A 22,834-nucleotide genomic window follows, 5' to 3' on the forward strand; every position below is an offset into this window, starting at 1 on the left:
GCTGTAAGACGATGGATAAAATTTTAGTTTCTTTAAGGGTATTATGGTGGACATTTTTTCCCGAATAGTTTGTGCGAAAGTCGTGGAATGTTTCAGGATTGCCCACTTTGGACAAATGGAAAATTCGCACTTGCGCAGTGGCAAGCATGTTCTGCGAGAAACGGATACAGGCCAACTTAAATAAATACCCTGTATGGAGGTAAATATGTTAGCTGTATATTTAAATTGAAACAGCATTACCTAAATACTCTGAGAGGCAGGGGATAATTTAATTAAATTGTGAGATATAAGTAATTCACGCAGCTAGCCACCTAGCATTAATGTGGTCGTGCACCGCTAACGACGGTAAACACAGTGAGAAGCTAGGTGAAGCTAGCGTTATCTTAAAAATAGTAATTCTCTTTCGGGTGCCGTCTCTGATCTAGGACCTTAAAAAATCTCTGAGGATGCCTCTGTTTGGAAACCCATTTAGTCCTAAAAAGGTTCCTCCACGTAAATCTGCTTCCTTGTCCAGCCTCCACACGGTGAGCTAATGAATTTTAGCATCATTCACACACTGGAAACACTAGTTGTACAGCACGTTTGGGGGGGGGAGTTAATCTGCATAACATCCTGAGAGATAGCATTAACCGTTATTTATACCTTTTTATCTTTTTTTTAGTTGGATCGTTCAACTCGAGAAATAGAGCTGGGCCTTGAGTATGGCCCTCCTGTGATGAACATTGGAGGTCAGGTCTTGAAATTTGAAGAGGGACAGTGGATTACAGGTAATGGGTTTTCTGAATAATTACCTTTTAGTTCTCTCTCTCTTTGTGTGTGTGTGTGTGTGTGTTATTATCAACGTCTGGTTCCTTGTGGCCAACACAGCATAAACTCTGTTTTTTTTCTCCTTTGTGAAACCAGAATCTGGTGGAAATGTGTCTAGTAGGGAAGTTCAGCGGCTTAAGAAAAAAAATATCCAGCTGGAGGAAGAGAATAACGTATTAAAACTAAAGATTGAACTTCTCCTGGATATGGTAAGATCAATTGTCATTACATTGTGAGTAATATTATGGATGCAATATTAGGCTCTGAGGTAGGAAAGTTTTTTTTTGCCTCCTCTGTAAAGCTGTTATAACTGCATAAAACTGCTTTTTTTACAGGCTGCATATTATATTTAAGTTATAAATGTAATTACCAGTTCATTCAATTATATAACCCTTACTTTTTCTTTTATTTGGCTTTTATTTATATCTTATGAACTTTTATTATATAGTTCCTATGTAGAGCACTTTGTTTCAGCTGTGGTTGTTTTAAAGTGCTTTATAAATAAAGGTGATGATGATAATGATGATGATAACCCGGTTTGTCGCAGAATGAGTAAAATAGTGATCTTTAATCTTTTCCTTCAAGTTAACGGAGACTACCGTAGAGTATCACCTGATGGAGAAAGAAGTGGAAGATGTCAAGACTCAACATCGAAGGAAAAAGTGACAGATCTGATCTAGTGCCTCCATTGAATAAAGCGTTTTCTTCCAAGTAAATATTTTTGTATCGATAGATAACAGGACAAAAGTAATAATATCATCCATTTTCCTCACAATGAGGATTCTTGTGTGTTACATTTTACTCTTTATTTTCCACTTACTGTATGTTTTCTGTTTTTAATTTGTTGAATTATTTCACCTTAAAAACCTTCTTTGTTCAATACACAGCCAATTTTCTACACTTTGTACATCTGTATGTGATATAAAACCTGCTTTTTAATTTAATTTTTTTCTATTTTCTCTTTGGATTAAAAGTAAACTCCATTGACAAAAGGCATTTCTTTTTGTTTGACTTTCGGTTTTTAGAAAATAACATTTGTGAATTGTTGGATTCATAGCAGCTCTAAAAATATACAGTAACACAATAGAAAGAAAAAATTGAGAAAAGTAAGGCTTCATTCACTATTACAGCTTTTCATTCAGCTCCACTTCCAAATAGAGCAAAACCCTCATATACAGTATGCCTTCCATATACTTACTGAGCAACTTTTGGGTGGTCAGAATTATTTATAAGTATTTTTAATACATAGCATACAGAGCTTCATTTTTTGTACATTTTTTTTAATAATTTTATTTAGCTAACAAACAGAATAAAAACATGCTTTTGAAACAGGCTCAAACCCGTGAAAGGAAAAAGGGAAACCGGAGGTGTTAGATTTAATTCTTTTATTAGTTTTAATAGTGCATAAACCTGCACAAACTCTGAGGCTGTATCTGTATCTTGAATGTCAGCATCTCCTTCCCAACCGACCAATAAAGCCTGGTTTATGCGTGAATTATGTTATGTTGTTCAGTCGGTCATAGGTGTTTATTGAGCACTGTATAAAATTCAAATAATCAAATATATGATTATGATTTTATTTATTTATGGATTATTATATTATTAAACAGATAAGCGTTACATGCCACTTTTATGAATGATTTAAGTCTCTTTATCCAATTGGTCAATGCACCTTTCAATCAAATGCGCAGTGCAGCTTATAGTCCCAAGTGCGCAGGCGTACGTCTCCGCGAGCGAAAGAGGCGTCTGCCAATAGCGGGAGAGACGAAGTACTTTTTATTCTTTTCATCTAGCACTTTAAATCACCGGCGTTTCGAGTGAACTGTTGTATTATTCTTTGACGTTGTGGTGGACTTTTATAGAACTCACCTATAACAATGCCTCGTGGTGGTAAGTATTAAAACGAAAATTCACATAATGTGCCTGTTTTTGCGATTACATTTTAGCTAGCGGATCATTAGCCCTTTGAATTCACACATGCTTAGCATGTTTAGCATGCTACATAGTTAGCATAATGTAATTTGCCGGTAAGAACGGTTTATTAAAGGCACCAGAGACGTACCGATGTCCAATTATTTATTTGTTCTCACGTAAGCTCAGATGACGACTTGGTGTTAACTTAAACCTCAATAGTCTTTTTTTTTGTTTGTTTTGTTTTTTGGTTGCTTGCTTTCAACCGCTAATACCATGCGCAGAGAAGAAAGCATCCGGGTCAGTTTACATACATAATCAGTTATTGAAATTTCTATTTGGAGGTTGTCTTCGTACCAGTTTACAATCAAAAATATATGGTCAAACTATTCGGGGTTTTTTTTTTTTTCTTTGTCGGTACATCCTTCTAAGTCGTCGGCTGTTAGATTTGCCGGTGAGGGGAGTTGGCCCTCTGTAAACGTCAGTGTGACTCATCGGCGCTCACGGTATCTTCTCTTCACGCAGCAGGCTGTGTGGATTTCTGAAGTCACGTTGTGAATTGTGTCATCAGCCAAAGATGGCTCTGGGCACTTGTTGTCAAATATAGGGCTACATGGTGAGAGAGCACCAGTATTTTCATAGTTGTGTCTACCCAGTGATTAACTTTGCAGGTTACTTATAAGTTATCACCCCCGCCCCAAATAGCTGATTGTGTTCTCAGAATGTTCTGCTCCTCTGAATGCAGCATTTTCAGTGGGAGCACGCTTTTGTCGCTTATTCAAACGACTTGTTTAATGGAGGAGAGTTGCTAATAGATGCAGTCTTTTTGCTGCTGACAGCTTAAAAATTGTCTTGCAGGGAAAAAGGGCCACAAGGGCCGCGGGAAGCAGTTCAGCAACCCTGAAGAGATTGATCGTCAGATGAGAGCCCAGCGAGAGATGGTGAGTGAAAATTGTTGGGTTTTTTGTTTGTTTGTGTTTTTTATAACAAATATTTGATTACCTTAAAAGACATTAAGTATGACTGTATGTGTATTTTAACAGGAAGAAAATGGTGGTGCAGAGAAAGAGGGCTCTTCAGAGTCTGAGGAGGAGAGCAGCAGCGACGACGAGTCTGAGGTGAATGTGTTATTAATTTGTCAATGGGTGAATATGTGTGTGTTTGTGTGAGAACCTGAAAATGCATCTTTTTTGTTTTTCACTGAATGCTTACTGTCAACAGCACAGTTTAGACCAGGGGTGGGCAATCTCAGTCCACGAGGGCCGGTGTCCCTGCAGGGTTTAGATCTCACCTTGGGTCAACACACCTGAATCACATGATTAGTTCGTTACCAGGTCTCTGGAGAACTTCACATGTGGAGGAGCTAATTTAGCCATTTAAATCAGCTGTGTTGGTTCGAGGACACATCTAAAACCTGCAGGGACACCGGCCCTCGTGGACTGAGATTGGCCACCCCTGGTTTAGACAAATATTCCTTTTCCTTAGTCTGAGCATGTTTCAACAGGGCACAGACCAACTGAACTGACCAACAGTCACACACAGATATGTTGTATACATTTGGCACCACACCATAAATAACATGATGGATGAAGAAATGTCTTTATAGGAAAACAACTACACCCAAATGATTCATTACAACTACAGCAGTACACGGTTCTTAAAGGTAGTTTGTGTAGAGAATTTGATGCAAGCCCTGTCATAGTGATTGGTGTTACAAAGGTTTTTCTTTCTTTATGTAGGTTAGAAAGAGGAGTGGAGTGGAGGGGCTTATTGAGATTGAGAATCCCAATCGTGTCGCTCAGAAGAGCAAAAAGGTAGCTGAAGTAGACGTCAGCGCTCCCAGAGAGCTTTCTCGCAGGGAGAGGTGGGTGTCAAACAAAATATGTTTTGGTTTGTGCTTCATACCTTTTCAAGGGGACTAAATATTACTATCTTAATGTATCTTTTTCAGGGAAGAGATAGAAAAGCAGAAATCAAAAGAGCGCTACATGAAACTTCATCTTGAGGGTAAGACTGAGCAGGCCAGGGCTGATCTCGCCAGACTGGCTATCATCAAGAAACAGAGGGAGGAGGCTGCCAAGAAGCGAGACGAACTCAGGAAAGGTGAGAATAGTGAAAATTGTGCAATATGTCGTTTCTGAAAATGTGCATGAGTGCACAGAACCACAGATTTATCCAAGATTTATTTCAAACTACATCTCTGTAACATCTCTAAAAGTTTGTAGATAACAGTCTATCTGTCTGGAGCAGAGTGACTGCATCTTGCTTGTTTCTGTGGCTTTTATATTGTGAGTAATGGAGCACTTTGCATCCTCAGTGAGTTGAGTTGCAACACAAAAGCTCCAGAACATAATTCAACATACCCTCTCTGGCTTGGGGCTGTAAGAGGATATGAGATTTGTTTGTACAGGGGGAAAAAAAAAAAAAACTTTCTGTGTAGACAAAGTGTTGTACTGCCAGAGAATACAAATGCATTTTTCTGAAATGAGGCAGGGCAGGAACTTCTAAGGAAGCGCCAGGATGTCAGATGTTTGCAAGGCTTGCTGCTTTAGTGTGCCGTTCTCATAATTACAATAACCAGCAGGAGACTTTATGACTCAGATTGTTTGGATGGGTTTTATGGAAATGTTTAGCACTTTGAAATTCAAAGCTTTGCACTGTTTTCTTTTTTTTGTCATTTTTCATCAGAGAAAGAAGCGGAAGAAGCCAAAGGAAAGCGCTAGTCCTCCACCTGAAAGCTTCGCCATGTACTTCACTCTCAGAGGGATGGAGGGAGAAGCAGAGGAGAACGGGGAGGGGACCATTATGGGTAGTGTCAGATCAGGACTGCTCTTAAACTCCTGTACCTCATTTTAAATCAAAGTTCGTGGGGCTTCCACGGCAAGAGAAAACAGGTGGAACAAAACGAGATGAAGAGAAATGGAACATTTGGAATGCCTCCAGGTTTCTTTAAAACTCCTTCAAGGTTCCAGAGGAGACAATCGCAGGTTTTCCAAGTGCTTCACAGCCTCTTCATTGTTCCACACCTACCAGGTTTTTAATTCAAAAGCTGCTGAAGTTATTTGCATTCCTTTTGATTTGTGCATTTTTTTTTTTTTTTTTTTTTTTTAAAATAAGATTACCTAATAGAAGTTTACTGTCATGTAAAATTGCATGAGGATTTCTTTGGTGCTTTACTTTTTCTCCAGTTTTAACTGTTTTGTAAGAACGCAAATCAGCGACAGGAGAAGAAAAGAACATTAATAAACACATGAACTGATATAGGAAGTACACTCTGGATTTTACTACTTTGTTCTAGGTTTAAAATGGTATGCTGCAGCTCAGTTATCAGAAATCAGTTGAGTTGATATTTTGCATAAACGTTTTCTCATTCTTCTCACTCCATTAGAGTAAAGTCAAAATTTCCAGAAACTGCTGTCCCCTTTTTTTTTTTTTTTTTTGCCATTGATATGAAAACAGATTTTTAATTGGAAATTTACAGAGTGGAAATAATTGGCTGTTGTCTCCACCACAGCGAGACATTATATTGTTATTTGGTTTGTCTTATGTCCCGTGATTGTTTTCAGTACTTTCTTACCTTCAGTCAACTTACTGTTCATGTTTCTTGGCCTTAGACCACCAGGAACAGCCCATGAAATTCCTTTAAAAGAATTTTTTATTTTTATTTTTTTTGGGAGGGAGGTGATGTATCTGTATTTAAAAGTTTAATCTGAAACATCCTCAGTATTTTTGGCCTTACGCTGTTTCTAGTGACAGCTTCTGTATTTCTGTAGCAGAGTGTCTTTTGTCGCCTTGTTAAAGTTTACATGACACCAGCTCACTGTTTTTTCTGTAAGTAAAGTGCTACAGTTAACATACACATACTTTCTTAGGTACATTACCACTCAGCAGTAATGCACTTATATACATAAGCACCTCTAAAAACAGCTTCCAGATGACGGCCCGGCTCCTCTCACGGAGCAAAAAACCCCCGAATGTTATTAACTTCACAAAGAGGATTTTCTGCAGGGCAGCTGAATTGTCTAGACTGAACAGGTGAACATAATAAATTGGTCATTATGTGGTGCGTTGGAAATTATCTTGAACAAAATTATGGTGTTTTCCATGATGTTCACTGGACAAACTGTTGAAACCATGAGGTGTAAGAGGTGTTTTCCCTCATGTATTTGAAGTGATTTGAAACAATAAACTGATCAGCTGCGTTGCTGCATCTAATTTAAACTGCAAGCATTGGACTGTTTCATCTGCTCACCTAACACTGTAAAACATGTTGTTCTGATAAACGGATTAATTTGGATGGGCCTGAAAGTAATAGCGCGCTTGTGCCAGATGCCAAACCAGGTTTCTTGAAGGACATTCAAAGGTCTTTGTTCTGCTGTTTGTCAAGATGATCCCACACTACATCAATAATGTTGAGGTCTGGACTCTGGGGTGACCAATCCATGACTTAAAGTGCTCCATTGTCTGTGTGTGGGATCATTGTCATACTGAAAAATGAAGCTGTTACCAATCAGACGCTTTCTGTATGGTATTGCATCAAATGGTGCTTTTTTGCATCAAGAATTCCATCAATTTTGACAGGATCCTCAAAATCAGCTTAAATGCAACCCCGAACCACAACAGAGCATCCATGTTTTTGAGATGGTTCAGGACACTGACTATACTTCTGAGTTATATTTTACTGTATTATACCTGTTAAACTGTGTTATCTTTGGTATTTTTCATGGCTTCAGCTAAAGAATTGGAAAAAAATGTTTCTTTAATTTTTTTCCTGATAGGTTGTTAGTAACAAAATACCTAAAGATACAACTTAAATATCATACTTCATATGCAGACACAACACTAGTTTATTCTTTGAGCTGAGTTACTCAAGGTTGCCTTAAAGCATGACCAAAAAACCAAAAAAGTCTGGGGTGGGGCGAGGGGTTGCTCAAAATGTTTGCACAGTGCTGTATGAAACCCACAGTGTTGCAGAAATGTAATTTGACTCGAAGCCAAAAGAAATGGTCAGGAAACTGCTAAAAATAAAGACTGTTTGTTTGTCATGTGCATTTTGACAATGCTGCCACCAGGCATGTGGCAGTTGAGGGCTGGTTCAATCTCACTTGCACCCTCTGATCGATTTAGTGTCAATGCTGAAAGAAAAAAGAAGAATAAAATCTGGAAATAAAGCTCAGGTGCCATTTCACCGTGATCCAAAGGGAGAACTGTCATAGCTCCCTCCTGGAAGGTATTTTGGAGCAAATACAGCAACATTTTTAAGCGTATTGCATTTCACTGCAAATCCTACACGTGCAGTTTTTAAAACTTAGCGAATGAGCAGTGAAAATAAAGATCATTTATCTACTGTTTGCGAAACACTACACAAGTAACAGAATAATATCACAAAATAACATCAGAAAAACATAATGGCTGTGAAAAGCTGATTTCATGTGCCTCCTAATTGAGTTATGAAGTGCATTTTGTTAAAATCGCAATGTTGATCTACAAACACTCTACAAACTTTAATGTAAAACTTTAACAAGTACAGTAATGTTTAATTTTTTTTAAGGCATCATTATTCATTTCTAGTTAATTCATGGGATTAACGTGTCCTTACTGTAGTTTTTGTTTTTGGTAACAGATTTCGTACTAAGAGTGTCTGAGCCCCAACAGGAAGGGGAGAGCCCTCTGTGACTGCTTGCCTAAATCTAAAGTCAAAGTGAAACAAGAAGAATAAAAACATCTGTGTGCCATGAATGGAGACATGATTTGCAATCACCATAAATTTAAGAACAATAAATCCCAAATTATAAGAATGGTTCTCGAATCCAGAAACGGAGCTAAAAGGACGAGTAAAGTAACTTCAGACACGATTAAAGGCGAGTTACGCTTATTTGACGCTAAACTTAAAGAGACTGCAGAAAGTCAGTGCTGTGTTTACAAAACAACAACCAAAAAAAATCCAAAAGATCTAAAAATGTTAACCGAAAAGGAAGCAGACTACCTGAAGCAAAAATTAAAATGCCCAGATTTTTAAAGAGGAATAGAGTGGACTCGTTAAAATGGAAATAACTTTTAAGCTGACAGGAAAAAAATGTTACAAACAGCAGCTCAGTTTCCTCTTTCGGCCATTTCACATCCTTTTTACCTTAGTTTACAGAACTACACATTAACCACAGCCGTGCCTGAAGGATATTTTAAGTGGGCGAGCATCATTCTAATTACAAGATGCAACAAACAAACGCAGCGCTGCGCAAATTATTCCTCATGAGATATCCGTCTGCAAAGGCGGATCAACCTTTCATGTAGTTAAAAGTCAAATGATACCTACACAGTCCCACTCATTCTTCTCTGTCACATCATGTGTCATTTTAGACTGTCAAATCATAGTGTGACAATGCAACAACAAAAAAAAAATCTCTCTTCCCTCTCACAGCCTGCATATCATCTGTGCAACTTCCTCATTCGCTGACTTGTGCTCGACGTGACTTGAGAGCGTGCTCCTGAAACGAGAACGAAAACTGAAGGCCAAAACACGCATGCATAAACACACAAAAACCAGACAAAGCAGAGGCAGAGCCACCGGTCTGTGCTTTCTCTTCCTGATGCAGTAACGCAGCCTGGAGCCTGTGTGGACTTTTCCTCCACTTTTTTTCTTTTTTAATTAACAGGATACCTTGCTGAGTCGATCAAGAGTGGGTAGGTCAGGTAGAAAGGCTGGTTGGACTCTGCTGCCAGCATGCTCCGGCAGTCTCTGAGCATCCTGAAGCAGTTGGGCACTGCGACAAGGTAAGCCTGAACTTGTATTCTGAATGTTGCATTTAAACGACATTATGATCACATTTAAAGTAAATTTAAGGTCTTCTGTGGCGCCAAACGTTGCGTCATGTAAGACAGATGTCCCTTGAGTTACATATTGCCGCATTAGATAAAGAAATCAGTAACCACAGCCGTGACCATAGTGTAATGAATATATCATTCATCAACATCAGCTTGAACAGTAGTATTCGGTGGCTGTCTGTAGGGAAATATCACTGAGACTTCTCTGCTTTATTTTTGTCATTTATGCTCATCATATACTACCAGTCACCTTAATGCCACTCCTGCTATCAGACTACATGAAAAATTATCCACCGCTGCGTTACTAATACGATGGATCGCTTTACTTTGAGACTTTATTTTCTTTAACGCTAAGAGGGAGGGGAATTCTCAGTGCAGTTTTCGTATCAGTTTGATAATCTGATTTGGTTTTTTGTATGTTCTCACTTTCAGTGTGATGGAAGTGTGTAAAGTAGCTGGTTCCTCTTTAAAGTGACTCATACTGTTTGGATTTTGAGGGAAACCTCGGACTCAGAGCGGCTGAGCACTTCTGAACAGAGAAACTGACTCAAGGTTGTGGTGAATGTTAGAAACACACTCTGGAAAGATGGTGGCTCTTTGCCAGGAGGTTGCTTTTAAATTGCTAAACTGATATTTCAACAGTGCAAACATTAACTGGAAAATAAAAGCCTTTGTCACAACAGTTCTCCGGGCTTTTTGAAGGCTCTTCAGCTGATTCACATACTGCTCGCTAAAGCCTCGTTAGAAATTCAGTGGAAGGGTGTCTGGCAGGTAGCTTATTGAAGGGAAACGGGGAGAAAAGGCTGAGGTATGCCTAATTACACAAGAAGTGGACTGAGAATTGTTGGGTCTGATGGAGTGTTAAATCCAAATTTGAAATTCAGGTCAGGAGAGTTTATCTGTAACACACGGTGGAGGCTCTGTCATGGTTTGGGTCTGCATTTCAGCGAGTGGTGTTGGAGAGCTTGTCAAAATTGATAGAACTCATAGATTTACTGGACTTTAGCCATGTTGCACGGGGAAAGTGTTTGATTGACTTCATTTGTCTTCAAGACCCAAACACGCTGTCAGAGCAGTATCAGAACACAGTGGAATAGTAATGCACTGGGCTCTATAGATCCCGGACCTCATCACTGAAGCAGTCTGGGAACATCTGGACAGAGAACAGAACAAAAGACCAAAATCCAAAGTACAGCTTTGAATATCTTCCAAGAAGCCCAGAGAACTATTCCCGAAGACTACACAAAACCTGCATACTAGCGTTCAAACTGCCCTGAAGAATAAATATGTCATATGAAAAATAGACTTGGTAGTTATTCAAAACTCTGTTTTTGCTTTATATACTGTATTTCCATGCAGGTTTGCACATGTTTCAGTAAACACCCATTTCCTGTTTTCCTTGCAAAAAAATGAAGTAATATGGGATGGCTTAAGACTTTTGCACAACACCTTAAAGTTGAAAGTAGGTGCCAGATTATGTTAGGCATTCCTGTGGTTGACTACCACTGAGTGACTGGCGTTAGCAAAGAAGTGGGTGACTAAATCATGCACCTTTGCGCTATTTGGTTTTCTTGGTACAAGCTTGCATGCAGCAGGGCTAGAGGAGTGTGGTTTCAGGCTGTGCTCCCTTTACCTTTGACGCATTCTGGTTTAATAATAAACTCGGCAGCGTGCATCTGCAGCAGGGCAACGTGGGCTCCAACTAACACGAACAGCACTTTTCACTTTGTACTGGAGCGTTGAGCTCTGATGAATTAAACACACATATAAATAGACATATTGCACACTGATCTAAACACATACACCTCTAAGGTCTCACATACAATTCCTAATAAAGTATATGTGCTCTAAAACAAGCACCTACTGAGGATTTCTTCTCCTTGTGTTGTGAAAGGCCAGATTTTAGATTCACGAGAGGAATTAAAACTATACCTTAGAAGTACTGAAGCATAACTGAACTCTTTGTGAACTGGGCTTGGTTTCCTTTCAGCTTAGCACAAACATAATGGCTGCAGTGACTTTTATCGGCTCTCTGTACATTGCTTTGCCTCTTCTTGTGACAGCAGAGAAACTTGTGGTGTTGCAGTCCTCCCCACCTGGTGCTAAATAAACCACAGCACTACCCTACACGCCCATGCTTAGGCTGTTGTCATGGTTGTCGCATGTTATTCAGGCCTAAAATGTCCTTTATCTTTTACCACCCCCACATTTAGATATATTTATGTCCCCCATGCAGAAGAGGCGCAAACTGCGAGGCCACTGCACTGAAACAGTAGGAAAGTCAGTTACCCGGTACAGAAATAACTTTATCACGTGGTGTGCTCAAATACACCAAAAAATTGCGATGACTTCTTGGTGAAAGTTTCATTTGATTTGTTACTGAAAGCAAGTCTAGTCAACTGGGGCTGTACTTTATGTTTGTGACTAATCAGCACATATTAATTAGCACAGCAACATGCTAAACTGAGATAGTCAACATGGTAAACATCACTTACCTGCTAAATGACTGTATATAAAAGACTGATGCCAGTGCAGAAGTGCCTTAAAGTGGCATTCTTTCTGATGGTCAGCAGGGTGTGATGCATCGTCCAAGTCTACATATATATGAGAAAGATTCATGAATATATTCATGATATTTCGGTTATGTTAGGTTATATTGGTGTTTCATGTGTATTACTTGATGTTTGGGTCTCTATTTATAACTGGACAACTTTTGGATAGTCCCACTATCTAGTCTCACAAATGAGTAATAATGGCTGAAACTGTATTTTACCCGATTAATGAACTAGAAAACTAGATTTAACTGTACATCCCATGATTCAACAGTTTGTAGAAGTAGTAGTGTGAAGTACTCATTTTCTGTATGACTTTATCAGTTTCTCGTATCGTTACGGAATTATTTTGACCCACTCTTCTCTCACATGTCGTGCATTTCATTCAAGTTGATGTCTGGACTTTGACGTGGTCACTACAACACCTTGATTCTTTTCCAGTCATTCTCTTGTAGGTTTGCTGCAGCGTTTAGGATCATGTTCTGTTGCATGTCCTTTCTGACCTAAGCTTTAGCTGACGGACAGATTGCCTCACGTTTGACTCTAGAGCACTTTGGTGCACAGAGGAGTTCAAGGTTGATTCAGTGGTTGCATGGTTCACAGATCCTGTGGCTGCAAAACAAGCCCAAATCATCACCCCTCCACCATCGTGCTTAATACATGAGACATTTGTGTCGATACTCTGGGTATAGCTCTGGGTTTGATTCTCTGGGGCTTTTGGTCAAACATGGAGCTGTGACATTGCTCCAGAAGATTTGTACTTTTTTCAGGCACGGCCACCGTGCTGAGCTGAAATGTTCTTTTTGTAGAGCCTTTCTGCTAAGAACCTTTCCAAACAAGCCACACTTGTTCGATCTTTTTATAGCTGTACTGCCATGAAGATGAAAAGATTACACAGTTTGTGTAATCTGTAGATACTAATTTAAATGTAGCTCTTGCGGTTTTTAACAGTTTCTCTGCTACTTATCCTCTGAATTCCTATGGAAGCAGTAATGGTGTATTTACATTTTTACCAGCCTTAAAGTCCAGGTCTGGTTTGTTATGTCTAGTTTAAAAGTAATAATATATATGTAAAAAAAAGATAGCAATGACTGAAATAGTAAACTTTAAACTTCAAAACCAGTGTGTGATGTCATGTTGGCTATGTTCATTGTGAGCACGTTAGCATGCTAATGCTAGCATTTTTCAAGTTTCCGTTTTAAGCACAGGTTACAGGTTGGTTTCAAACATTGAGACCGATACGATTTTTAAGTCAAAATGTACATTTCAAGCCCCCCCCCCCCTTTTTTGACATTTATTTCTTTTTAGCTACAGCTAACAGAATTTTTTCACATTTTGATTAGCCGAGTAACAATTTTTAGACCACAGAATATAAAAACAGCAGCACAATATCACAGTCCAAGGTTGCATGTTTGAATTCAGTTGATTTAAATAAATTTAGAAAACCCTGAATATCAACAGACACGTGTTATCCTTAGCTTAATTATATGTATTAAATCAGCGGTCCCCAACCTTTTTTGCGCCACGGACCGGTTTATGTCCGACAATATTTTCACAGACTGCCCTTTAAGGTGTCACGGTAAGTAACACCAGTGCCAGTCCCAAAAAAAATAACACACGGGAAAGACCCAAGGAAACCGAGTTATCGATGAAAATGATTAACCCCGAGCCTCAACTCTTGCAGCCTGGTACCAAACGACTCATGGACGGGTACTGGTCCGTGGCCCGGCGGTTGGGGACCGCTGCATTAAATATCATGCTAGAACAATACATTAAACAGCAGATCTTTTCTAAATTAATATCATTTTTTTTGCAGGTCACAAGATGCTACCGACCTTCTACATGAAGACCTGGTTATGGTGAGAAAAATAATCTGCTTTACCCTTACAGATTTCTTTTTATTATACTTATATTCTTCATAACTTATACTGTTATGAATAACGTATTATTCAAGATACAGTGTGGTTTATAGCCATAGCTGTATATTGTCAATGGTTACCACAGCGATGCTCTACTAGCTCTACTAGAGGACACATTCACTTACCACCCACGTTCTATTTCATGTAAATTTATGCAACAATAGCATTTTTCGTTTGCACACATCATTTATAGCAGTAAAATAATAAATTAAATACCATCATTAGACGCTCTAAGGTTCACCGTATGTGTGTTTGACCAAAGGTGGAGCAGAGGATTGAACCAGCCAGGAAGGCAGCTCAGGTCCTCCATAAAAAGCTGCAGAGCTGCATGCAGAGTCAACCGGGGCTGGAGGCCGAAAAACGAATGGTAGCAGTGTTAATGCATCTGCGTGGTTTATGGAAATGCTCTGTTAGTTACTGAAAAATGTCACATGTCCTCCTCTCTCTACAGAAAAAACTTCCTCTGATGCTTCTGTCTGTCAGCATGGCAGAAAGTCTGAAAGACTTCGATGCAGAGTCCTCAATCAGGTGACAGGTTTGATCTTCTGCGGTTACCCATCCACCCCTCCATTGACCCATCTGTGTTCTGTACTTGAACTCCAATGCTCTTACTGACACTAGAGTCATGCAAAAACCTCATGACTGTAGTGTGGAGGTTTTCGAGTTTTCAGTTCTGGGTGAAAAAAGAAAGAGGATGCTGTCTATGACTTGCTACCAGAGCTCTGTGCATCTGCTTTATTTAGAGTTTAGCGCTATAATAGGTTAGCCTGATGGGTTGCATCCATGCCATTTGCTTTGTATATTGATTTATCTAGTTTAAATCTGAAGGAACATGCTTTATCTGATTATTTGCACTTTTAAATGAAATTTATAGCATGTCTTCTGATATATTTCCAAAACAGTATATCAGATTTGAGGTGGATATTTATCATGATTTGGTCGTGTGTGTGTGTGACAGGAGGGTGCTGGAAATGTGCTGTTTCATGGAGAAGATGCTGGCCAACATGCTGGCAGACTTTGAGATGAAAGTGGAGAAGGAGGTCCTGGAGCCACTAAACAAGCTTAGCGAGGTGACAACAGCTTAATGTTCATGTTGCTGAACAGAAGATCAGTGATGAGCAAAACCAAGAATATGTTCTGATATAATTTAGGCTAAAAGTGCTTTTTAACTTTTTAACCCGTGAAGCTCCTTCATTAATATTCATGAACAGAAGGGTTTCTCTCATAGTTCCCTTTCCCGTTGAACAAAATGACTCAGTTTACATCAAACATTAACTGGAACCCCCCCCCCCCCCCCAAACTGTTCAAATGGTCATCAAACCACAACTTTACTGATGTACACTGAGGTGTCAAAACTCGTCATTATAGGTACAGAGGAGGTCGTTAAATGCTAGATGAGTTAACTACTTGTGCTTTTGTAGCCACTTGAACGTCATTGTTAAGCCTTTGCTATATTCTGCCCATCCCCTGTATGTGATTATTTAGAAATATAGACTACACTCATGCACAATCCTCTAGATGTAACTAAATGATCACATAAAATCTTTTTTTTTTCCCTTTTTGTGTCCATTTAGGATGATTTACCTGAAATTCTAAGGAACAAAAAGCAGTTTGCAAAGCTCACAACAGATTGGAACAATGCAAGAATGAGGTGAGGTTTTTAAACATCCTGCACTTTAACCACACACCCCACCCCACAATTTTTCAAATTTTTATATGTGTCGGCGTGTGTGTGTGTGTGTGGTCAGGAGTCAGGCTAGCACTGGACCTCAGGCAAAGCAGGATGGGCTTAGGGAAGAAATGGAAGAAGCTTGGAGGAAGCTGGAGAGCATCAAGGTACAAGTGTTTAAGTGTCTGTCTTCCACCTGTTTGGAATCAATGGCGTCATCTTGATCTCTGACCTTTTGCTGTTGTCTCCGTAGGACCAGTACTCTGCAGACCTGTATCACTTTGCAACTAAGGAGGATGACTACGCAAATTACTTTATTCGTGTGAGTCACCGTTACGGTAATGGTGTGACCTTTTTCTTAACTTTGACTTTTGTTTCTTTTTATATCCACCGCCTCTGCTTCTCTCTTGGTCAAAAAATAGCTTCTCGAGCTGCAGGCAGAATACCACAAGAATTCTCACATGTTCCTGGATAAAAACATCAGTGAACTCAAAGAGGATCACAGTCAAAAAGGTAACCCGAGTGTTCTCAGGTCCGTGCGTTTCATCCGCTGCACTGATGTAATATTGCGATACGTGTCATCATGCCTGCTGTGTGTTTTGCAGAGTCGTCACAAAGCCTCTCCAACCAGAAGGTCTACGGGGAGCCTCTGCTCTCACATTTGTCTCAAAGCAACAGAGAAATCGCGGCGCCCATCCAGGAGTGTATTCACATGCTGCTGAGAACAGGCATGAGAGAGGAGGTACCGCAGTGTTCGCAGTCATAACACTCAGACCCAGAAATATGCAAATTAAAAGTGCTTTCATTGCCCACTTAAATTGCTGTGCACCGTCCACGCCTGAGTGCACATCATATTGCTTTCTGAGGTTATTACTGTTATGTAACTCTCAGGATTTATGCTGCTCTAAGCACTAATTTAGACACTTTGTATACTCTTGGATCACTATAATGCATCACATGGTCTTCTCAGGCTCACGGCTCAGCTATCGGCTGAATTGAGGAGCTGCACAAAGGCCCAGTGTTATATGAATAGTGATTCTTTTGAACCAAAGCTAGTGTAGCATCACAGGAACAAAGAAAAGAGCTCCAAATTAACATCACAGGTCCTATTTAAATCAACGTGTACGGGCCAGCAGCTCTGCAAAACTGGAGTCAGATTTACTCACTAAAATTAAAAAGAAGTTTAGAGCATTGGTGTGTTAATGTTTGTTCATTTGCAGTAACTACAAAGTACAGTTAAGATTGATGGGAAAGTAATCAGTTTTGCATGTTAAGCACAAACTGTATGGACAAACTGAAAGGGTGGAAAAAAATCAGTGTCTAAACATATATAATCAGTAAAGAGGGTGTTAACACTTTCTTTCTGAGCCGTGGGGGCTTTCCCTGGTTATGTTGATTTGAACTGACTGACTGCTGGCTGGTTGCGACTTCTACCGCTCGAACGCTCTTTTTTCTCTCCCGTTTTTCATGAACCGTCGTCTTTCCTCAGGGTCTGTTTCGCTTGGCCGCCGCAGCCTCGGTGATGAAGAGGCTGAAGATGTGTCTGAATCAAGGGACGGTGGACCACAGCGAGTTCAGCATGGACCCTCACGCCGTGGCAGGTGAGGCTGTGCCCTCTTCCATTTCCCGTCATGAGGGCTCTTCCTCATCTGGCCAGCCAATGTGACTTTCACAGCTCATTTTAACAACCCAGTTCCTCTTCTGTTTGCTCCAAGCACAGCTTCCTGTGAACATCAAAAACACCATTTCAGTGCGCTAGAATTATTTATAGCAGTGCAATATAAAAGCGTTTATTAATGTTGAGAAAACAGCAAGAAGGTTAAATTCAAAGTGCAATATTTTGGGTTAATAAATATATGTGTTTTTATCTAACGGTGGGATTTACTTCTGAATGTGTCGACAGGAGCTTTGAAGTGTTACCTCCGAGAACTTCCCGAACCTCTAATGACGTTTGACCTCTACAACGACTGGTTTAAAGCAGCAGGGTCTGTACAAAATCGATTTCTACATTTCTCATTTTGACTGTGGTGTGTTCCTTAACTCTGGCCTCTGACCCCATAGGGAGAAAGAGCTGTCAGAGAAGCTGGAACAATTCAAGATACTTCTAAAGAAACTGCCACCTGAAAACTACAACAACCTCAGGTGTGTAGTCTGTGAATAGCTTTTTTCTTTTTTTGCACTCACACGATCAAATGTTCTGACGAAGAAGTTGTTGTTGTTTTTTAAATTTACCTAACTGAAATATTTCAGCAGTATTGTTGGCTCATGAGTCATGATGGCTCTTTGTTTTGTATATATATAGTATGTGTGGTTAAGACAATATAAAAAAGATGTATTGGCTTCAGTTTTGGCCCTTGTGTTTCTGCTCAGATGTCTAGTTAGTTTTTAATGTGTCTTGAATTAGCTTCTGTTGGTCCTGTGTATGGTGGACCTGAGAGGTCAAATGCACTGCAACTTAAGAAAACACCAGCAAATAGAAAAAACACTGCAAAAACACACAAAAACACAAGACACACCCAATAAACAACAAAGGAATTTTAGTAAAACACAATAGAAGTGAAAAAAAAAACAACCCTGATGTTTTGTGTAATGTGTGTTTTAATCACATGATTCATGTAACTGTGGACACATGCCTGCTGTTAGCCCTTTACTGTTAGCGTCTCACTTCTGCAGCGTGCTGTCACGTTATTTTGGAGCTTTTGCTGCCATTTTTCCTCTTTCCTTTGTGTTTTATTTTACTTCCTTTGTGTTTTATTTTACTTCCTTTGTGTTTTATTTTACTTCCTTTGTGTTTTGCATGCTTTTGCAGAATTTCTCTATTTGCTGCTGTTTTCTTGTTTTTGACCTTTAAGGACCACCATACCTCATCAACTAAGTCAGTGAACTATGCATCAACATGTTATCATTATGTGTGGCTTAATAGTGCTGTGCAATACTGCAAATTTAGGTATCAATCTGATACCGAGTCAATACAGGGCCAGTATTGCTAATACCGATACAAATGGTGATACTTTTAAGGCATTTTATGTTTAGGGAGAGCAGTGTGTCGTGACTTATGGGATGACTCATCATCACATTGCAAATTCTGAACACATTTTAGTGATCGTGAAATCACTGTGTGTACTTTTTAGACCTGGAATATAAACGTACCTGTCCCTCAGTTACTTAGAGTCAGCTTCTATTATTTCATTGTGCATGTTGGAGGTATAAAAGTAACACCACTGAGTGGGCTACGCAGTGAACTTAAAGCAGAGAAACAAAGTTTTGATCTGATACCACTCAGATATATCTGCCCACCTTAAAAGGCTTAACATTTGGCTCATACTACCCTTATTTCAAAGCACAGCCTCAGTGTTGCTAACATGGCAGAGGGAATCAACAAGTCTTATATTTATTTCAATCTTCATATATCTTGTGTTAATATGTCTATAAGTCTTCTTCATTTTTTTCTTTCCATCTTCTTTTCTTGCTTATCAGGTACCTGGTCCAGTTCCTGTCTCTGTTATCTGAGCAGCAGGCTATAAACAAAATGACACCAAGTAACATCGCCATCGTCCTGGGACCAAACCTGCTCTGGCCGCGAGCTGAGGGGTACGTGTGTTTAATCATATTCCAAGTTATTCCTGTTCTTACACTGTTAACAATATTTGTGCTTTATGTGAGTCCTTCTCTGCTCTCTCAATCACTTTGCCTCGTTAGGGAAGCTGCTCTCTTTGACATGGCTTCAGCTTCTTCAGTCCAGGTGGTGACAGTCATTGAGCCTCTTATTCAGTACAGCTCTGATCTCTTCCCCGAAGGTAAATGCACTCTTAATGTAAACTGAAAGTTGTTCTTTGAAGACTTGTTGTTCAGCATGGCTAAAAGATACATACACTGATGCGGGGATATGATATGATACAGAAAAATGAAGAACTGGGCCCTTAGGCATGTATGTGACTTACTTATCTGGTAAGAAAGCCAGATCGCAAACAATACAGATCTTCACAGAATCACTTTTACACAGTATCAGTTGCTCTGACTGAGTCTGCTGTTAACCACTGTTCATGTGTGGGTGGTTTTAATGTAACATATTTTTTTCTTTTCGTGTTTGCAATAACCACAATTATTTTATTGTATTTTTATATCTTGCTAAAAACACGAGTTGCAGTTAATATGAATGTTGCTTTGTTCTGTCAAGAATACGGGACAAAAACATGGAAATGAATAAAGCCTGTGTTATTTTTCACCTCTCTGCAACACCCGCTCAGAAACTTAGTACACACTTAGATGCACCCTTGCACAGGAAACTGTGCACGTGGCAAGTGGAGCAGGTCAAAGATGAATGTAGATGATGTGAACGGGGATGAACGTGTACATCAGCTGAGTGCAATGAGTAAGACTCTTTTTATTTATTTGTTTTGATCAGCTCTCTCGTTCGAGATCCCAGAACTTCCCGAGGTCCTGGATGCGTCTCTGCCCTCTCCCGTTGTCCCAGAAAAGGGGAAACTGAGCAGAACTGTTTCCTCCTCTTCCTCCACAGCCTCCTCGTCTGCATATCACTTCCCTCTTTCCAAGACAAACAGGTACTGCGTAATAAGTGCAGTAATCATATCAAAGATATTTATATTTTAAGATATGTTATGATATGATGTTAAATATTCAGTGGCTACAAATGCTAAAAAGTGGAAACTCTTTAAAATACTTGAACCTGCAGCACAGCCTCTCAGGACAGCGGCGTCTCCTTCCTGGTGAAATCTGGCTCTGTGAGCGGCCGTAGTGGCACCTCCACGTGGGGCAGCCCTGAAGCGGAGACGGCAGCACCTGCTCAACCAAACAGGACGCCCAGCAGCTCATCCTTGACCGATCCCGGCCCGTCTCCGGCCTCTGACTCTACAGCCGCGTCCAGCTCAACAGCAAACCAGAACCCGACTCCGCTTCCCAGAGCAGCGGGATCTGCGACAAACTCAGGCCAGGCCTGGAGTCCCACCCAGAGGCAGATCTCAGAACAGAACCAACTCGAGCCAATTTTGGAAGCACCGCCAGATTCTCCCAGGGCATTAGTGAAGATCGCGTCACCGTTTAAACGTAAGTCAAAGGTTCAGTCAAACAGGTCGAGCTGGGCCTCTCCAGAAGCACTTTCAGCACTTTAGTTTTTCATACGTACACACGAGACATTACATTACTCTAATATAAGCTGACGCAGGTGAAGCTGGGATATCCTATTACGCATTATCTTTCAAATTTTAAAGATCATGATCTCAGTACATAAAGATGAGCTCATCAGGGTAATTTTTACCATATTATAAATATCCCTACCAAAGGAGCTATTTTTGGACTGAGCGTATCTCTATCAGCACTTACTGTTTCTTTTCCATTGTAGAAAGCTCAGTACAGACTCGTTAGTCAAAATAGTGGCTTGGTAATTCGATGTATTTTAATATGAGGAAAAATACATCTACCGCTGTTATTTTAACAATCAGGATGTACACAGGAAGTCTCACACCGCTGACCAGAGTATCAATCTTTAGGTTCATGCGTCATCTCTTACACTTTTGTAACTGCCTCGCTGGCTGAAAGATGTTGCCTTATAAGTATCATGCTGTTCATCTATCTACCAAACCATTTTTCCTTAAATGCAGTGCATTTGTATAATAGCTTATACAATGTAAAGCAACTGGGTAGTCATATACTTCCACCAGATGTCAAAATTTGATACTAGAATTTAAATGAAACTCTGTCAATGAAGTAAACTAAACACATAAATCAAATATAGTTGAATGAGAAATTACATATCTGTACATATCGGCTAAACATAGACTGTACGAGCACTGAAACCGTAGCTAAACCTGACACATGTATATAGTGATAGGTTTATAGTCTATGTAACATGTAGAGTGTGTTAACCTCTAGAGCAGATTGTAACAGACATGTGATTTATTTGGTGTTAACTGCTGTATTAGGAAAAACAGATTGCATATAATTGCCATTTTAATGCCTTTCAGTTGCAGACTGATATAAGACTGACTCAACATGTCAACATTTGGGGCAGGTTTTAGTGACAGTGTTGCTCAAAAATCTCATTTTACAGCAGAAAAACCGAGAAGTGAGATAACTTTATCTTACTGGATAACACAGATAATGACATCTTTTAAATATGAGGACATAAATTGCAAAAGAGGTGATAAATTGCAGTATGTGAATTATTGTAATATCACATCGTGTCTGGTGATTCAGCTCAGGCATTAAAAATGCGGCTAAATCTGTCTTTTATTTACAGTGTATATCACAGATATAATTCAGTTGTTTAAGGTTTGTGATTTTCGCTTTCAGAAGTGCATGACTTCTTGTACTCGTGCGCTCAGTGCTGTCATTCCCCCCCCCCTGCTATCTTTCTTACAGCAAGGAGAACTTTCCCCCTGAGCAAGTCTAACCAGCCAAACGAGCAGGTCACGGTTCAGTTCTCCAAACCAAAACTGCCGCCACCTCTCAAGTCACATGCCCCTCCACCCCCGATCGCACCTGCGACGGTTCCAGACACTAGGCCCCATCCGATGCCTGCACCCCGAGGACAGCAGGCCAGCATGAAAAAGCCTCCTCCGAAAAAGCCTGGACTCAAAGCTCCAAACTGCCCTCCACCTCTTCCCCCACCATCACAGGCAAAAGAGGTTCCTTCTATGGCACAGTGAGAAACAAATGTCCCTCAAAGTTCTGTTATTGAGTCGAGCAGAACAGCCGCTGAAACACTTTCATATTTTGTCATTAAAAAAAAAAAAGACAAAGAGTGCTGGGTACGTTTAGATTGTTCAGTAAGTTGATTTTAAGTGTTGCAGATTTTTTTCCCCCGTAACCAGCCTAGTAATTTTATTTATTCTGATGGTTTTACGGTCAGAGAAAAAAAAATAGACCTATGATAAATGAATTCACAGCAAAAATATTTTCCTGTTTTCCTGTGGAATTGTCCATAAATGTACAAAACAATTGTATTTGTGTAAGCTATTTTAGTGTGGGAAAACTTTTTTTTTTCTCTGGTTTTGGCATTTCACTTATTAAACGATACCCCACCCATAAACCGATAGTGGCTGTGCTCACTTTGAACAGTCCTCGAAAATTCAAACTTTTTACAGCAGTTTTTTGGGGTTTATAGAGTGTGTCTGGAATATTCCTTTAAACCAACT

General features: G+C 39.8%; 3 protein-coding genes across 5 annotated transcripts; all 3 read left to right on the top strand.

The window, feature by feature from the left end:
* The first annotated feature begins 88 nt into the window (after nucleotides 1-88).
* cby1 (chibby homolog 1 (Drosophila)) lies at nucleotides 89-3,660 on the top strand. Of its 2 annotated transcripts, XR_005696507.1 has the most exons (6): nucleotides 89-199; nucleotides 426-524; nucleotides 662-767; nucleotides 904-1,016; nucleotides 1,393-2,697; nucleotides 3,577-3,660. XR_005696507.1 is itself a non-coding variant. In XM_040036532.1 (5 exons), exons 1-5 carry the CDS (start codon nucleotides 194-196, stop codon nucleotides 1,471-1,473), a joined length of 405 nt encoding a protein of 134 aa, XP_039892466.1. In that variant the 5' UTR covers nucleotides 89-193; the 3' UTR covers nucleotides 1,474-2,698. The 2 variants fall into 2 exon arrangements, 1 of the variants encoding a protein (XP_039892466.1); XM_040036532.1 differs by lacking the exon at nucleotides 3,577-3,660 and having other exon boundaries at nucleotides 1,393-2,698.
* pdap1a (pdgfa associated protein 1a) lies at nucleotides 2,583-6,939 on the top strand. Of its 2 annotated transcripts, none has more exons than XM_040036530.1 (6): nucleotides 2,583-2,697; nucleotides 3,577-3,659; nucleotides 3,762-3,836; nucleotides 4,458-4,582; nucleotides 4,670-4,821; nucleotides 5,407-6,939. In XM_040036530.1, the coding sequence occupies exons 1-6, from the start codon at nucleotides 2,685-2,687 to the stop codon at nucleotides 5,439-5,441; spliced, it is 483 nt and encodes a 160-aa protein (XP_039892464.1). In that variant the 5' UTR covers nucleotides 2,583-2,684; the 3' UTR covers nucleotides 5,442-6,939. The 2 variants fall into 2 exon arrangements, with proteins under 2 accessions (XP_039892464.1, XP_039892465.1); XM_040036531.1 differs by lacking the exon at nucleotides 2,583-2,697 and adding an exon at nucleotides 3,216-3,334.
* A 1,161-nt stretch (nucleotides 6,940-8,100) lies between these two features.
* Nucleotides 8,101-22,728, top strand: sh3bp1 (SH3-domain binding protein 1). The gene is made up of 18 exons (XM_040036517.1): nucleotides 8,101-9,489; nucleotides 13,909-13,951; nucleotides 14,274-14,378; nucleotides 14,463-14,539; nucleotides 14,970-15,081; nucleotides 15,586-15,662; nucleotides 15,760-15,847; nucleotides 15,934-16,002; nucleotides 16,103-16,193; nucleotides 16,286-16,422; nucleotides 17,170-17,281; nucleotides 17,584-17,665; nucleotides 17,742-17,822; nucleotides 19,158-19,271; nucleotides 19,380-19,477; nucleotides 20,086-20,242; nucleotides 20,374-20,744; nucleotides 22,059-22,728. Exons 1-18 carry the CDS (start codon nucleotides 9,440-9,442, stop codon nucleotides 22,343-22,345), a joined length of 2,151 nt encoding a protein of 716 aa, XP_039892451.1. The 5' UTR covers nucleotides 8,101-9,439; the 3' UTR covers nucleotides 22,346-22,728.
* The last annotated feature ends 106 nt before the right edge of the window (nucleotides 22,729-22,834 follow it).

Source organism: Simochromis diagramma, unplaced genomic scaffold, assembly GCF_900408965.1.
Source record: "Simochromis diagramma unplaced genomic scaffold, fSimDia1.1 OVJJ01000371.1, whole genome shotgun sequence".
Classification (NCBI taxonomy): Eukaryota; Metazoa; Chordata; class Actinopteri; order Cichliformes; family Cichlidae; genus Simochromis; species Simochromis diagramma.